At 34.8% G+C, this 17659-nt stretch overlaps 2 protein-coding genes across 2 annotated transcripts; both read left to right on the forward strand.

Moving 5' to 3' along the window:
- The first annotated feature begins 331 nt into the window (after positions 1–331).
- LOC120272319 (heat stress transcription factor A-1-like) lies at positions 332–5684 on the forward strand. The gene is made up of 2 exons (XM_039279129.1): positions 332–773; positions 4214–5684. The coding sequence occupies exons 1-2, from the start codon at positions 501–503 to the stop codon at positions 5360–5362; spliced, it is 1422 nt and encodes a 473-aa protein (XP_039135063.1). The 5' UTR covers positions 332–500; the 3' UTR covers positions 5363–5684.
- A 9405-nt stretch (positions 5685–15089) lies between these two features.
- On the forward strand, positions 15090–17101 carry LOC120272683 (binding partner of ACD11 1-like). Its single transcript, XM_039279558.1, has 5 exons — positions 15090–15149; positions 15455–15558; positions 15633–15708; positions 16258–16341; positions 16435–17101. Exons 1-5 carry the CDS (start codon positions 15144–15146, stop codon positions 16897–16899), a joined length of 735 nt encoding a protein of 244 aa, XP_039135492.1. The 5' UTR covers positions 15090–15143; the 3' UTR covers positions 16900–17101.
- The last annotated feature ends 558 nt before the right edge of the window (positions 17102–17659 follow it).

Genomic DNA, 17659 nt, shown 5'->3' on the forward strand with positions numbered 1-17659 from the left:
TCTGACATCATCCATTAGTTAACTCCTACAATGAGATTCGAATCCTCTGCATACCACATGAAAAACTTATTTTTGTTGTTGCTACTCACTTGAATCAAGTTGGTTTTGACTAATTTCAAAATTTTTAATGATATTGTAAAAATTAAAATTGGTCCCTATAATAAATATTTATTTTATTTTATTTATAAATAACCAACATATGAAAATTTGGTCAACAAGTTTTGACCAGGGTCCTCACGAACATTGTGGAAATCATCAGGGGTTTATTTACAAAATTTTATTTTCCTGCCCCTTTTTTTTTTTTAAAAAATACAATTTCATTTTCCTCGGTGTGGTTCTCGGACGGGGTTTTCCGATCTCTGCCTTCGTCCCTCTCGTTCCATAAACCCTAGATATCTTCTCTTCAATCCCTCGAAAACCCTAGTTTTCAGGCTCCATAGAGCACGATCCAGCGGCGCTGGCCTTCGGATTGGGATCGGAATCGGTAGGAGTGCGGTGCTATGGATGGGGCCGGAGCAACTGCCGCGACGACGGCGCCAAACGCAGGTACGACAGCGCCGAACGCTGCTCTGGGGTCGGGGGCGCCGCCGCCGCCTTTCCTTAGCAAGACGTACGAGATGGTGGATGATCCGGCGACGGACGCCATCGTGTCGTGGGGGCCGGGGAACAACAGCTTTGTGGTTTGGAACACACCCGAGTTCGCCAGAGACCTCCTTCCCAAGTACTTCAAGCACAACAATTTCTCCAGCTTCGTTCGCCAGCTCAATACCTATGTATGTTCTTGCCTGAATTTTCTTTGTTCTGTTAATGATTGAAGCATGATTGATTTATTAGGGTTTTCTAGTGTGTTTTCAGTGTGTGCTGTGATTAGAAACAAGATGTTTGTTTGAATGACTTGCATAGATTTCTAGGCTGGAACTTGTGAGTGTCGGGCTCCATTGTTAAGGAATTTGGTTTTGACAATTCTGTCTTTTAGATTTAGGTAGATGATGGAATGGTTTGTATGGATAGGGATTTTCAAGATTATAGCTTAAGATCGATGTGATTGTTGAGGACTTGGACTTTGGTTTTGCTACTGCTCTCTTTCACATATAATTGATAACTTTGTTAAGCATTGATTTAGGTTATATGTGGATCAAATTTGTATTCAACTCAATGCCTCACTTCAAGGTTCTTGCTTGCTTTCTTGCTTGCAGACTGTGTGTGTATATATATTCGTCTTGAACGATTGCTTGCTTGCATTTGCTTTACTATTTGAAACTTTGTGCAACAAGAAATACAATTATTCTTAAGTTGACCAATTAGTATTGTCTGGACATTTTGTCCTTGATTTGTTTGTTTCCTTCAGTCGGATACTCTGATTGTTTAATACATAGGAAACTACAATGTGGCTCCAGGACATTTTAATGTTCAACTTTTGTTTGTGTTGTTGCGTGTTCTCTCCTCATCATCCTGTTATAAGTTTTAAGGAAAGATGGCTATTCTGACTGCCAATAAAATTATGTTATATGTTTGTTTGTTGTGGATAGATCCAAGATTTTGTATTATTATATAGTACCCTTTAATATATGTATATATATATATATATATATAAAAGAATATTGACATTGAAATTCTAAGAAAAAATTAAAATGGAGTAGATAAAGGTTGGATTGGAAACGGCAAAATAGGAGCACTCGGAAACATATATTACCTATGTCGGGTGTCTTTTAAAGATTTACCTCATGTTCCTCAAACTTATTGACATTAAACTAAATATTAAAAGTGAATCCAATTTCTTTTATATCACTCAAGCCAAACTCAATCCCGTTTCCTATCATTCCATAGTGAAACTCAACCCACAATTGTCTCTATCTATATGGCACAAGATTGATAAGACTCTATTTAAAAAAATAAAAATAAAGAGATTGTATGAAGATTTGAAAATATAATGTGGATCTTTTAAAAATGAAAGATTAAAAGAAATGAAAGAAAAAAAAATAATGGGAGATGATAGAAATTTGGATATTAGAATATTATTGATGAAACAAAATATCCCTTGGAATCATCAGTTATCTAGAATTACTAGCCATAGTGCATCTAGTTTCGTTGTCATATATGTAGATTTTTCTCCCGAGATGGTTGTCACGGGTCCATAAGGGATGAGTTTAGTCCCACATCAACTCTGTACTAAAGAGATCTTGTGGTCATAAGGGTGGGTAGCCTTACCTATCATGCAGGTGTGGACTTGGTGCCCTGACAATTGGTATTAGAGTTACTCTAGAATACTAGAGGTGTGGGGGCCTAGCCTAGGGGGCCTCGAAGACCAAAATTGTCCTTGGACTGACCATGACCGATGACAAAGGTGTCAAGGATTGGGTGGCGGGAGGGCAACCCTTCCCCGGTCTTTTGGGATGTGGACCAAATGTCCTGACATGGCTTATCTGGTTTTTGTTGCATTTATAGTTTAGTTGCCGTCATGTGTATATTATTCTTAGGAGATGGTGTATCTTTGGTTTTGTTGTTGTATCCAATATAAAGAAGAACACTCTTTTATTTAGTTTAGGGCATAATTATTTCATTTTTGCACCCAAAATAGATCTTTTCTATTAATGCTTCATATCCTCAACTTTTATGAGTTGGAGGTGTGAATTTATAGTGGCACCAAAACAACCTGGGACAGAAATCATTCTGCATTTTCTTCCTTGGGTGTTTCAATATCCTAAATTTTGGCTATGAAATTTTAACCTAATTAATGTTTGACATGTATCACATTTTTAATATACATCAAACAAGTTTTGAGGTATATGATTACCATGGTTTATTGAGGTAAAAGAACATGAACATCTTCATCACTTTGTTTCAACTGCATTGTCATCGCCTCATTTCATCTTTATAATGTCAGGATCTATTTTCTCCTGGCTTGGCTTATTTAGTTTGAAGAGCTTACAAGATAAATGGGCTGGCAGAAATACAATAGATGCAGATATATGCCAATTAGGTTAAGCTTGAGTGAAGGCTTTGGCTCACCCCATAGGAATGTCACTTGAACAGCCCTATTAACTGGTCATACACAGAGTGGAACAGCACTCATTGTGTGATTCTGTCTGTATAACAATGATGAAGGAGGCTTCCAAATCTTGCTAAGATTTTGATAGAACATTGCCATAGTTTTTCCTATGAATGATTAGATGGAAAGCTGTGCCAGCATGAACTTTAGCATTTTTTTTATTATTACACACTACCATATAAAATTAACCCTTGTTTCTCGCTTTTTGTTTTATGTTTAGATTCTATCTACCTGTTACAAATGATGTTAGTTAAAAGTTTGTCTCATATGGTTGATAAATGTTAAATATTTACTATTCATTGTTATTAAAGCACAAAAAGCGCTTGCCTAGGCACTTGGGAAGGTCGCCTCATAGCTCTTTAAGTGAGGCACCATCCAAGAACCGCTGCATAGGTGAGTGCCTCAGCCTAGGCGGATGCAAAAAAGACGTTGCCTTTGTTAGTTTTTTTTTTACACATTTTAAATGTTTTTTAGGAAATTATATTACAAAGTAATAAATATACCTTTATAAAGGAGATGCAGATATTTATACTTACAAAGTGTAATAATTAAGAGGATGGTGGTTTTCTATATTTTCAAAGCAAAAAAAAGGTAACAAGAGGGAGAGACTTTTTAGGAGGGAATAACATTATAAATAATTATACTTGGAAAAGTGTAATAATTGAGGAAAGAAGTGTTTTCCTATTTTTCTAAAACAAAATTAAGGCAACAAGAGGAATATAAAGAGATTTTCTAGGAGAGAATAACGTTATTGGCTAAGCAAAACAAAGAAAGATTAAAAAAGGGAAACTTAAGAAGAAAACTAGAGAGAAAATTTGAGAGATTTCACGAGATAAGGATGTTTAATTGGGAAAGATTCTAAATTAGGTCCTCCATGCAAAACTTGAAAGTTTAGGTCATTTTTTGTGATTTTATGTCTATGTTTTTATTTTGGATGTTCAATATATTAATCGATTATTATTATATTAATTTTAAGTTCAATCTTATGTAATATTGATGTTGTTCTCTATATTTTTTTATTTTTTATTTTTAAATAGCGTTTTATATCGCTCCTTTGAGCGCCTAGGTTAGCTCTTAGCACCTCAAGCGATTGACATTCTCATCATCTTTTGAGGGTTGTGTTACAATCTTTATTGTTACCGTGGTCTCCTGTCATTTGAATAGGGTTTCAGGAAGGTGGATCCTGATAGGTGGGAATTTGCCAATGAGGGATTCTTGAGAGGTCAGAAGCATTTACTAAAGAACATAGCCAGGAGAAAACCCTCTCATCCACATAGCCAACCTCTGCAAACTCAAGCACAAAATGGTTCTGCATGTGTTGAGGTAGGGAAGTTTGGGCTGGAGGAGGAAATCGAGAGGCTTAAGAGGGACAAAACAGTACTCATGAAGGAACTAGTCATGCTGAGGCAACAGCAACAGACCACAGATCATCAATTACAGACCTTAGGACAGCGCCTACAAGGAATGGAACAGCGACAACAACAAATGATGTCATTTCTTGCAAAGGCCATGCAGAGTCCTGGTTTCTTAGCTCAACTGGTGCAACAGCAGAATGACAGTAACAGGTGCATATCCGGAGGGACCAAAAAGCGGAGATTGCCAAAGCAAGAAGACAAATTGGATGGTGAAGAAGGAGCTTCTCTTGACGGTCAAATAATCAAATACCAGCCATTGATGAACGAGGCAGCAAAAGCAATGCTGATGCAGATCCTTAAGATGGACACTGATTCCCAAATGGAAAGCATGGGCAACTCCGGCAGTTACCTGATAAAGAATTTCCCTGGCAGTAATTCATCATCTCGAAACTCCAGCGTCACCCTGTCAGAAATGCCAGCAAGCTCCGTGGGCACTCCATACATGCCAGTGAGCTCTGGCTTGTCAACAATCTGCTCATCATCCACGGCTTCCGAGATCCAATCTAATGCAGCTGATTTGCCAGACATAAGTATGCTATCCACTGTTCCGGAGGCAATTTCTTCATGCCCAACTGACATGGACATTCCTGGGTTCTCCCCGACTGATATTCCAGAGGACAGCAACTTTGAAAGCTTGTACATGGATGGTGAAAGCTTCTCTCCTGATGCCGAAATTGAGATATTTGATGGGGACCAAAGGCTGCCTGATATCAATGATGCATTCTGGGAACAGTTTCTTTCTGGCAGTCCCATTTCCGGTGAAACTGAGGAGGTTGTTTCTGGAATGCAAGAAGCCACAACTAATCAAACAGAGTTGGATAGTTCTTGGACCAGTGCTCAGAACCTGGCTCAACTCAGTGAGCAGATGGGGCTTCTTTCATCCCAAGGCAAAGATTAGAAACTTTGTTTTAATTTTCTCTTTTTATTATTATTTTTTTCCTTTTTTTTTGTGTGCTCTGATGATGTGGAACTTTCTGTGAGCCCATCCTTTCTATGGGTTTTCAAAGACACTCATTTTGAGACTCTGTTTTTAATGTTACAGACTTAATTATATAGATTTATATATATATATATATATATACATTTGTATCTATGTACATCATATGTTTGCGGTCTGGAATCCCCAGGTCTAATTTTTAGCAGTTTTATTCCTGGATGTGGGGTTAAATGTACAGTTTAAGGACAAGGAATTGAACAAATGAATGAGAATAGTTTTTATATGGGGAATTTTTTTATGTAAAAGTTTGTACTTGTGTATGCACATATCTCAACAAAGTTAATATATTATTATTTTCTTAGTATTGTTATAAAAAAAATCAACTAATTTAGATAAGTAATAGAGATAAGTAATAGATCAACTTTTTGTTTGGCAAAATCCAAAAGAAATTTACAAATGCAAAAATATCTCATTTTTACATGTGAATATATAACAATTGAGCAACCAAAGAACTCATAGTTAGCGGTATTTGACCTTGCTCTAAGGTAAGACAATTAAAAGATCTCAAGTTCAAGACTCATTAGAAGTGATAATGACAATGGGTCGTGTAAGTGCAGATTCGTAGCTCAAAACCTTTGTCTTTTGTTAATGATGCATGGATTGGACGGTTAATTTCCGCACACATCCTGTATCTAGCACTGAATCTAGTGCTTTTTTGCTTTTGTTAAAAAAAAGTTAAGCATTTTATTTTTCAAATTTGATTTTTATATATGGAATATCATATATGTAATTTTAATAAAAAATAATTTATAAAAAATTTCCACGCATATATTCATTTTGAGCCTATAGTCCTTGTAACTTTTCTATTTACATTTTAATCTTTATTTTTTAAATTTTTATTCAATCTTATACTATTGATATTTTAATCGAATGTTAAAAATATGTGTGAATAAAGTGAGGATAATTTTGTAATTTTAAATTAATTTGTATTTAAAAATAAAATTTTTAAGAATCATCAATAATTTTATTTTATTTTATTTTTTTAAGATTTGATAAACTAGAAGGATTTATTATTTTAATTTTCTTTTTTTAGGAACTGATAGAGACTGAGGTAGATGCTGTTACTTTTTTCAATTTTTAATATTTACCAATTAAAATATAATAATAATTAAATAATAAAAAATATGATGTCATCTTGAAAAATTTCATCAAATATATGATATATCCCGTGACATCTCACGGGCCATACGATTTTGTTTATCTTATCATTTACATGCGTTGGATTTGGATATCCTCCCTCCATGCCGCCATCCACTTTCCGTTTTAGATATTTGTTTTATTTAAATATTATTTAAATTTAATAATCAAAGATAGGATTTTTTTTTTAAATAATTCCTATTGTTATTATCATAATAATAAATTTATTTATAATTTACTTTATTTTATTTAGTCACATACCCCTTCGCAAAGATGAAATTATTTGCATAATCTTTTACTCAAAAATTAATTCAAATTTTTATAAAATTAAAATATTCTTTGCATTATTTTTCACTTCTTTCATCTTATTATAACCATGATGGCACTTCAACATGCAAATTTTTTCTTTCTTATGTATTGTTATTTAAAAAAAAAATAAACTTTTTTTATAAAAATTAAATAATCACTTTTTCTACACTCCTCCCTAGGGATGGCAACGAGTAGGGTATGGGTAGGGTATGCCAAAACCCTTATCCGTACCCGTAACCCCTACCCTATACCCATCCCCTTACCTGTACCCTTCAGGGTAAAAAAAAAATCATACCCTTACCCTTACCCGCAGGGTACGGGTATACCCACTTACCGTTGTTCAAATTATCAAATTAAATTTAAATAATAATAAAAATAAATTAATTATATATTATATTACAATCTTTAAACACATGTCCATAAATTCAAAATTACAAGTTGATATATATTTGTTTATCTTAAATTATATAATCACATAAAAAAATGACGCTCTATTTAGGACTCAAATGGTAACTCTACCTTTTGTTTTGTTCATGTTTAACCATCTTGGTTTTTGTTTAAAAATTTTTTTCATATATCTACTATTTATATTTTTATATAGCTTCAAATTTTATAAAAAAATCTAGTAAGATTTTGAATATAAAAAAACATTATAAATAATTCTCATCGATTATATCCAATTGATTTTTTTTATTAAGTATCTTATTTTTTTCGGGGATGTTCTTATAATTTATAGAATAAATTATTATAAAAATTATTTTTTTAATATTTGTTTATTTTTTTTAATTTAATTATAATTCTTAATATATATCTAAAAATTCAATTTTTGATAATATTATCAAACATAAATATATAAATTAAATAAAAATTTAAAAATAATATATTAAGAGAAAAATTTGAAGTATTATTTTTCAAATTAATCACCATGAAAAATAGATATTGAGTATGTCACACCCACCCCTTCTCATCGAGGGTAAATGTAGCACCCATCGCTAAAAATTCCCTTTTAACTCGAAACCCGACACCTGTTTTAAACAAAATCGGACCTACAAATCACAATTTACAACTTTTACACCAACTACGGGGTTCAAATACATAAATATCATGAATACGATAACTCAAATTTGAGAGTACAACCGCTACAAGATCACAACACCAACGACAAGAAATAAAAGAAAGGGGGACCCACTGCAGTCCCGGACTCAACCTCGACTAGCTCTATAGTCGATCGAGCAATCTAGGGTCCTCGCCTCCCTGCAGCCTACAGACATTCAGTTTGGTCAGAGTGGCTTAATAATTTCAAATACTTAAATACGATATATATATAGTATATAAATACCAACTTCTCAAATAATTTTTCCAACTTTTCCAAAAATACCGAATTTTTAGCAAAATACAATCTTTAAAGAACTTTTGAAACATAAATTCAACATAGATCAACATCAATTGATTTTCTCAGAAAACACAAATTTTGTAAGATCACGCCTCATCACAATTCAAAAAAATAACATAAATTTCAAATTCAAAAATAACGCAATACCCAACACTCACCCAAAGATAACATGAGTCTAGAAAACTCTCTAAACCTTCGCCGTGGCACGGGCTAGGTTCGGAGCCGTCAAGGAACTCATGTCCCTAATCGCTGACCCATCGGTTCACCGGCCGGTGACCCCGGCCATCCCGATGAATATCCGACCGGGGCTCTCCGCTCCCACCCGAACCGGCCCTCGTAGAAATCAATACTCGAGTCCACCACGCCACCTCTAAAGGCTGGCCCGTGGGGACCCACTACTGCAGTAGTCGGGCCTTAGCCCGTCACCATCAAAACCATCAAGTAAATACAGCAATAATACCATCGATATAAATCATATCACAGGATCCTTTTCCAGGACAAGTATTCACATCACGGAAATAAACATTATTTTCCACAAAGCCAATGCCAAAAGTATAACCATGCATAATACCAGTAAAGATCCATGATACCATTCCTATACCAAGAATGAAAACCAATTCTACTAACAATGCCGATAAAACATCTTTAATATGCTCACATGGTTTTCGCAAATCACTCCAAATCAAAGCATATATACCCATCAAAAAAATAAATACAAGAATTGAATAATTAAATCACATATACATGTATTTTTCACTATTCACAAATACGTATAATTATACAAAACTCGATGTATCAATACGGTTATCATGGCACATCGTAGGGAAAAATAAATATAAGTATATTTCGACCTTATACGCAATTAAACATGATAAAAATGAAATACTTAAACATTTATTTCCAAAAATACTAGCCATTAAACAATTATTTCAAAAATAATAATAATTAATCAATTATTTAAAAATAATAGCCACTACCAACTCACCTGGTGTCCTTGGGTTCCTTGCTAGACCCGGAACTCCCTCCCAAGACTGAACAACACCTAACAGAATAATATAATAAAAAAATAAATAACATATTTAAACTCAAAAAGAAAATACAAAAAAATAATAATCAACTCTCTATCGGGCCCACTCACTCCAATCGGTTCAAACCCCGACTGCAGATAATCAAATTGGTCTCCAATTGCACTTAAGCCCAACTCAATTTGGACTAGACCATTCCGGACCAACCCCGAACCATTCTCAATTCCACTGAACCAAGCTCAAATTCACTGAACCAAACTCAATTTCACTGAACCAGGTTTAATTAAACCAATCAGCCTTGAACCAACTCAATTCTTATACAAAAATATATTGAACCAACTTGGTTCAGCCCAAAAACCCTTAGCCCAACATCCAAAACCAAACCCAAATCAACTTCAACTAATTCAATTCAACCAAACCATTCAAGTCCAACCACACTCAACTTGATTTAATCAAACCCCCGACTGGGATCAATTCAATCAAACCCAACCAATTCAATTCTCATCCAAACCCAATTCCAATTCAATTAAATGAACTTGGTTAAACCAAATCAAACTCAACTCAATCAACTCAATTCAATTCAACTCAACCAAATCAATTATAACTTGGTTTGATCCAACCAAATCAACTCTGGCTAACTCAACCAATTCCAATCTAACCATCATCATTAACATCTTAATCATCATAATCATCAACTTAATTAACTAAACCAAACCCTAATCTCGTGCTACAAGAATTGCTACAAGAAACCGAAAAATCTCATCCTTCATTCAAGCTAGATTCATCACAAATACAATGATTTTTTTCAACACAAATTGAAGCAACAATCATCTATAACCATTAAACATGTTTTTTTCCTACTCAAATCCATCATTATCTTCATCAAATCCATCAAATACACATATATACATGCATACATACACTCATTCATCAAAAAATACACCAAGAAAAGCTCTTACCAAGTAAAACCATCCCTCCCATGAGCCTCCCTCCCAGCGATCTCCCATCCCCCACCTCAAATCTCCCATTTTTTTCTCCTCATTTCTTCATTTTTTTATTTTATTTTTTTCTTCTCGTGCTATCAGTAGCACAAAAGATGGAGAAGAAGATGAACAATTTCTCAAACCCTAGATTTTTTTCCTCTAAATTACATTTTCAGCCGAAATTCACTTTCAATCCCTCCAAATATATTTTCTTACAAAAACAGTCCCTGAAAAAAACTCACCAATGATCCCTGAATTATGAAATAGTATTCTCAAAAGGTCCTTTCAAATTACCCAACGGTCCCCAGGTTATAACACAACATTTTTTTAAAAAGATCCCTTCCATCTTACTTTTTCAGTCCTCGGTTTCCATAGACAATTCATGTCCATCCTTTTCATTTATTTTTTTAACCCAAAAATTTTTTTAAAAAAACTTTTACATTTAAGTCCTTGTTCTTTCCGCTGGGTTTCTCACCAAAAATTACTCGTCACAAAAAAATATTACTCGAATCGTAGTAATACCCCGAATATTTTTTTCCAAGAATTATCCAAAGGTTCGTGGGTATTACAATCCTTCCCCTTAAAAAAATTTCGTCCCTCGAAAATTTCTTAGCATCGATCAATCTGATATCATCAATTTCATTTATCGGTTCCAAGATCCGCTTTCTCTTGCTACAAATACGCTTAATAGTAAATAATCACATCGCAAATCACTATATATCGATCAACAAACAACATGCCAAACACACTTCTTTGGCATCTTCAAGTCAACTCATTTTGGATAAAAAAACAATTCCATCAAATATCTCAACCCATGATCCCCGATTACGATGACACTACTCACCTCTTTGTCTCAAATGTCAAAACCTACTATCGGTCCCCTCAATCCCAACACTGCAACTTAGGTTTTTAACCCGATCGAGACTCTAAATACTTCTATCGGGGCCCTTAACTTTCTGTCTAATCACTACTAAACCTTTAAGTCTAGACACGACTTCTAAACTTAGGCTCGGATCACAACCCGTGATCTCTACCAAACCGGGATATCTCAACCTCACGACTCGATACCAAAAAGATGTCACACCCACCCCTTCTATCGAGGTAAATGTGGCACCCATCGCTTAAAAATTCCCTTTTAACCTGAAACCCGACACCCTGCTTTTAAACAAAAATCGGACCTACAAATCACAATTTACAACTTTACACCAACTACTGCGTTCAAATACATAAATATCACTGAATACATACTCAAATTTATGGTACAACCGCTACAAGATCACAACACCAACGACAAGAAATAAAGAAAGGGGGACCCATCTGCAGCCTCGGACTCAACCTCGACTAGCTCTATAGTCGATCGTGCAATCTAGGGTCCCGCCTCCCTGCACTACAAGACATTCGATTGGTCAGAGCTGGCTTAATAATTTCAAATACTTAAATACAATGATATATATAGTATATAAATACCAACTTCTCAAATAATTTTTCCAACTTTTCCAAAAATACCGAATTTTTAGCAAAAATACAATCTTTAAAGAACTTTTGAAACATAAATTCAACATAGATCAACATCAATCGATTTTTCTCGAAAAACACAAATTTTTGTAAAGATATCGCCTCATCACAATTCAAAAAAATAACATAAATTTCAAATTCAAAATAACGCAATACCCAACACTCACCCAAAGATAACATGGTTCTAGAAAACTCTCTAAACCTTCGCCGTGGCCATGGCTAGGGTTCGAGCCGTCAAGGAACTCATGTCCTGATCGCTGACCCATCTGCTCACCGGCCGGTGACCCCCTGGCCACTCGATGAATATCCGGGTCCGGGCTCTCCGCCTCCCACCGAACGGCCCTCGTAGAAATCAATACTCGGTCCACCACGCCACCTCTAAAAGGTCGGCCCGTGGGGACCCACTCATCGCAGAGGTCGGGCCTCAGCCCGTCACCATCAAAACCATCAAGTAAATACAAAGAATAATACCATCGATATAAATCATATCACGGGATCCTTTTCCGGGACAAGTATTCACATCACTGGAAATAAACATTATTTTTCCACAAAGCCAACGCCAAAAAGTATAACCATGCATAATACCAAGAAAGATCCACTGATACCATTCCTATACCAAAGAATGAAAACCAATTCTACTAACAACGCCGATAAAACATCTTTAATATGCTCACATGGTTTCTGAAAATCACTCCAAATCAAAGCATATATACCCATCAAAAATAAATACAAGAATTGAATAATTAAATCACATATACATGTATTTTCACTATTCACAAATCACGTATAATTATACAAAACTCGATGTATCAATACTGGTTATCATGGCACATCGTAGGAAAAATAAATATAAGTATATTTCGACCTTTATACTGCAATTAAACATGATAAAAATGAAATACTTAAACATTTATTTCAAAATACTAGCCATTAAACAATTATTTCAAAAATAATAATAATTAATCAATTATTTAAAAATAATAGCCACTACCAACTCACTCCGGTGTCCTTGGGTTCCTTACTAGACCCGAACTCCCTCCCAAGACCGAACAACACCTAATAGAATAATATAATAAAAAAATAAATAACATATTTAAACTCAAAAGAAAATACAAAAAAATAATAATCAACTCTCTATCGGGCCCACTCACTCCAATCGGTTCAAACCCTCGACTCGCGATAATCAAATTGGTCTCCAATTGCACTTAAGCCCAACTCAATTTGGACTAGACCATTCTGACCAACCTCGAACCATTCTCAATTCCACTCGAACCAAGCTCAAATTCACTCGAACCAAACTCAATTTCACTGAACCAGGTTTAATTAAACCAATCAGCCTTGAACCAACTCAATTCTTATACAAAATATATTGAACCAACTTGGTTCAGCCCAAAACCCTTAGCCCAACATCCAAACCAAAACCCAAATCAACTTCAACTAATTCAATTCAACCAAAACCATTCAAGTCCAACCACACTCAACTTGATTTAATCAAACCCCCGACTGGGATCAATTCAATCAAACCCAACCAATTCAATTCTCATCCAAACCCAATTCCAATTCAATTAAATGAACTTGGTTAAACCAAATCAAACTCAACTCAATCAACTCAATTCAATTCAACTCAACCAAATCAATTATAACTTGGTTTGATCCAACCAAATCAACTTGGCTAACTCAACCAATTCCAATCTAACCATCATCATTAACATCTTAATCATCATAATCATCAACTTAATTAACTAAACCAAACCCTAATCTCGGTGCTACAAGAATTTGCTACAAGAAACCGAAAAATCTCATCCTTCATTCAAGCTAGATTCATCACAAATACAATGATTTTTTTCAACACAAATCGAAGCAACAATCATCTATAACCATTAAACATGTTTTTTTCCTACTCAAATCCATCATTATCTTCATCAAATCCATCAAATACACATATATACATGCATACATACACTCATTCATCAAAAATACACCAAGAAAAGCTCTTACCAACTAAAACCATCCCTCCCGTGAGCTCCCTCCCACGATCTCCCATCCCCCACCTCAAATCTCCCATTTTTTTTCTCCCTCATTTCTTCATTTTTTTTATTTTTATTTTTTTCTTCCCGTGCTATCAGATAGCTACAAAAGATGGAGAAGAAGATGAACAATTTCTCAAACCCTAGATTTTTTTCCTCTAAATTACATTTTCAGCCGAAATTCACTTTCAATCCCTCCAAATATATTTTCTTACAAAACAGTCCCTGAAAAAAACTCACCAATGATCCCTGAATTATGAAATAGTATTCTCAAAAAGGTCCTTTCAAATTACCCAACGGTCCCCAGGTTATAACACAACATTTTTTAAAAGATCCCTTCCATCTTACTTTTCAGTCCTCGGTTTCCATAGACAATTCATGTCCATCCTTTTCATTTATTTTTTAACCCAAAATTTTTTTAAAAAACTTTTTACATTTAAGTCCTTGTTCTTTCCGCTGGGTTTCTCACCAAAATTACTCAGTACAAAAAATATTATCTGAATCGTAGTAATACCCCGAATATATTTTTCCAGTAATTATCCAAAGGTTCAGGGTATTACAGAGTAAATTGTGAGTAAATGTTTAGTATAATAAAAAAATTATATATATATATATATATATATATATATATATGAGAGGGTAAGGAGTGCAGGGAGCAGGGTTTTACCCTGCACCTCTTCAATCAGGTAAGGGTAAGGGCACGGGTAGGGATAGGGGCATACCCTCACCCGACCTGCACTCGCTCAAAAAAACTAACCCGGGAATACCTGCATCTGCACTGCATCCTGGCCAAAAGAGGGTATTACAGGTACGGGTATACCCGTCGGATAGAGTACAAATTGCCATCTCTACTCCTCCCAAATGGATGTTCACAAGAATAATACATGGTCTTCTAAACCCCCCATCATATATATAAATATTATTTATTTATTTTAATAAAAATATTGATCATTTAATCCATGCGTTCATAGAGACGGAAAATTTGAATTATAAATTTACACCCATAACAGGGCGTTATCACTAATGCTTTCAATGAGTTTATTTTTTTTAAAACCAAAATTGAAGGCTTGAAGCCACGAAGAACCATAACAAATATAATTTTTTAAATAAAAAATTATGCATAATAATTTCAATTAAAAAAAAATTGAAGCAAATCGGGTTTGGATCTAGCACTAGTGACCAACTGGATCCGACCCGTTATGAGACACTATAAATAACTAGCATCCTCGTCTTTTCCTTGGTCTCAGGGCTGCTTCTCTTGGGAATCTCTCGCTTCTCTAAATCCTCTCTCCGATGTCGGTGAGATTTCTCCCCCTTTTAGAATTCCTTATCGATTTGAGCTCAACTATCTAGGGTTCTTCGATCCATGTTTGATAATCTGTGTGTTTGATTTGATCTCCAATTTTTAGGGTTTTTTTTCTATGTAATTTTTCCATTCTAGGGTTTATGATCTGTTCTTTTTGCCAGAATGGAATTCAGTGTATTTTTAGTGCTTGAATTTAAGATTTATCGCTCTGAACTTTGTTTTCAATCGATGTACGTTTATATTGTGGAGAATAGTTGAAATTGAAACGAATTTCCCCCAATTTGATCTGGGATTGCAGGTGAGGACAGTGAAAGTGACCAATGTGTCACTTAGTGCATCTGAGAAGGATGTGAGAGAGTTCTTCTCGTTTTCTGGTGATATTGAGTATGTGGAGATGCAAAGGTTGGTTTTTGGGTTTGATCTAAGATGTTCTTTTTCATGGAGCTTAGAAATTTATTGGTTTTTTTGGCCTACAGTGCAGATGAGTGGTCTCAAATAGCGTATGTGACTTTCAAAGATCCACAGGGAGCAGATACAGCACTGCTTCTTTCGGTTTATTATACACTTCTCTCATTGCTTACTTATCTGCCGCACATCTTTGCAGTTTAGGATTATAAATGAAGGGATTGATATTGAACACAATTGAAATGATTCTTTTCTTAGTATGAGACTGTAAGATATCATCACAAGAAGATTAAATATATGTTTTTAGCTTGTTAGCCTTGAATTTTTGTTGCAAATTAAAAATTTTGAAGAAACTGGTTTGTGATTAGATTAAACCTCTGATGATATTTTATGTTAAGATGAGTTATTAAAATAACAATGTATACATATTAGTGTCTAAGAGGTTGTTGCAAGTTTAAGAGGTTTTCATGTCCTCATTTTTGTCTTTTAAATATGATTTGGCATATCTAATCATTCAGTTTAAGATCTTGTGTTTAGTGTTTGGAGTTCAAGTTGTAATGGTTCTTTTTATGGCTGAATTTATTAAAGTATCTCTTGATCTATTAACTTAAGAAATTATTAACTTCTAGTTTATGTTTCATGTTGAGATATTTTTTCTAATATCTTCTGAGCTTTATTATTATACAATATACCCAGGGAGCAACTATAGTTGATCTTTCTGTCATCATTACACCGGCACCAGAGTACCAAATTCCTTCCCATGTTGTCACTCCTCCCACGGTATATATATATATATGTTTGTCAATTGTATCCCATATTTCCATTGATTACCTAATATGGGATGATTGATCATGTATTATCTATCCCTTCAAGGATGCACAGACAGGCACTTCCTCATCTTCTGATTCCGCCGTTCAGAAAGCTGAAGATGTTGTCAGTACCATGCTCGCCAAAGGCTTTGTCCTGGGGAAAGATGCCATCGGCAAAGCAAAATCTTTTGATGAGAAGCTCCGAATCACATTGACCGCTACCTCCACGGTAACTTCAATTGACAAGAAGATCGGGCTGAGTGAGAAGATAAGTGCAGGGACCTCGGTAGTTAACGATAAGGTCAAGGAAATGGATCAGAGATTTCATGTCTCGGAGAAGACAAAATCTGCATTTGCTGCTGCAGAGCAGACAGTGAGCAACGCAGGATCGGCAATTCTTAAAAACAGGTATATATTCACAGGTGCATCATGGGTCACCGGAGCTTTTAACAAGGTTGCGAAGGCTGCAACTGATGTCGGCTCCAAAACAAAAGAAAAGGTAGCTGCTGAGCAAAGCCAGGAGAAATAAGGGTTCGCAACCTCGATGTGTATGATACTTTCAATTCTCTGTGAAAGTGTTGTCTTTGTGTCACTTGGGCAGGTATGTTTGCATATTTCACTTTGTAGTCTATAGTTTATAGTTTATAGCTGTGATTGCAGGGCTAAGTGTAAACAGTGTTATACTTGGCTGCGCATCTTTTATCTTCATTCCTAAGTTCTTGTTCTGTCAATTGTGCTTGGTCCAGCTCTCTCTTACAAAAATAATAAGAAATGTACAAGTATGAGAAATTCTTCAGAAGATTCAGGGTAAATTACAAACCCTTTATAAGAACAAACTGAACATGCACTTGCATTATGGATAGAATGATGGATTCGCAGAAATACGTATGACTGAATCATTTGTGTCTTACACAAACAAGCAAAAATTCAGTTTTGTGATGGTTACCTTCAAGTTAAATTGCTTCACAAGATTGGGTGTAGAAAAGGCTCGTTGAGCTCCAATTCCATACAAATCAAAAATCTGGTGAACTTTAATTATTAATGTTTGAACACTGTTTTCATGGTAAACGACATACACTTTTTGGGTTTGAATACATTCATATTTTCTTCTGTTAAAACTAGATGCATGTCGCTGGATATAGAACATATTCTGTTGGAAATCTTTATTAAACAGAATAATGAAACAAGTTCTAATTCAGTAATCATTGGTAAGTCATCAGCGGTGGTGCTACTAACTAACAGGTATTGAAATTCTTCTATCATAAAGGAATTCTTCTATCATGAAAGAA

Source organism: Dioscorea cayenensis, chromosome 11 (assembly GCF_009730915.1).
Source record: "Dioscorea cayenensis subsp. rotundata cultivar TDr96_F1 chromosome 11, TDr96_F1_v2_PseudoChromosome.rev07_lg8_w22 25.fasta, whole genome shotgun sequence".
NCBI classification, from domain to species: domain Eukaryota; kingdom Viridiplantae; phylum Streptophyta; class Magnoliopsida; order Dioscoreales; family Dioscoreaceae; genus Dioscorea; species Dioscorea cayenensis.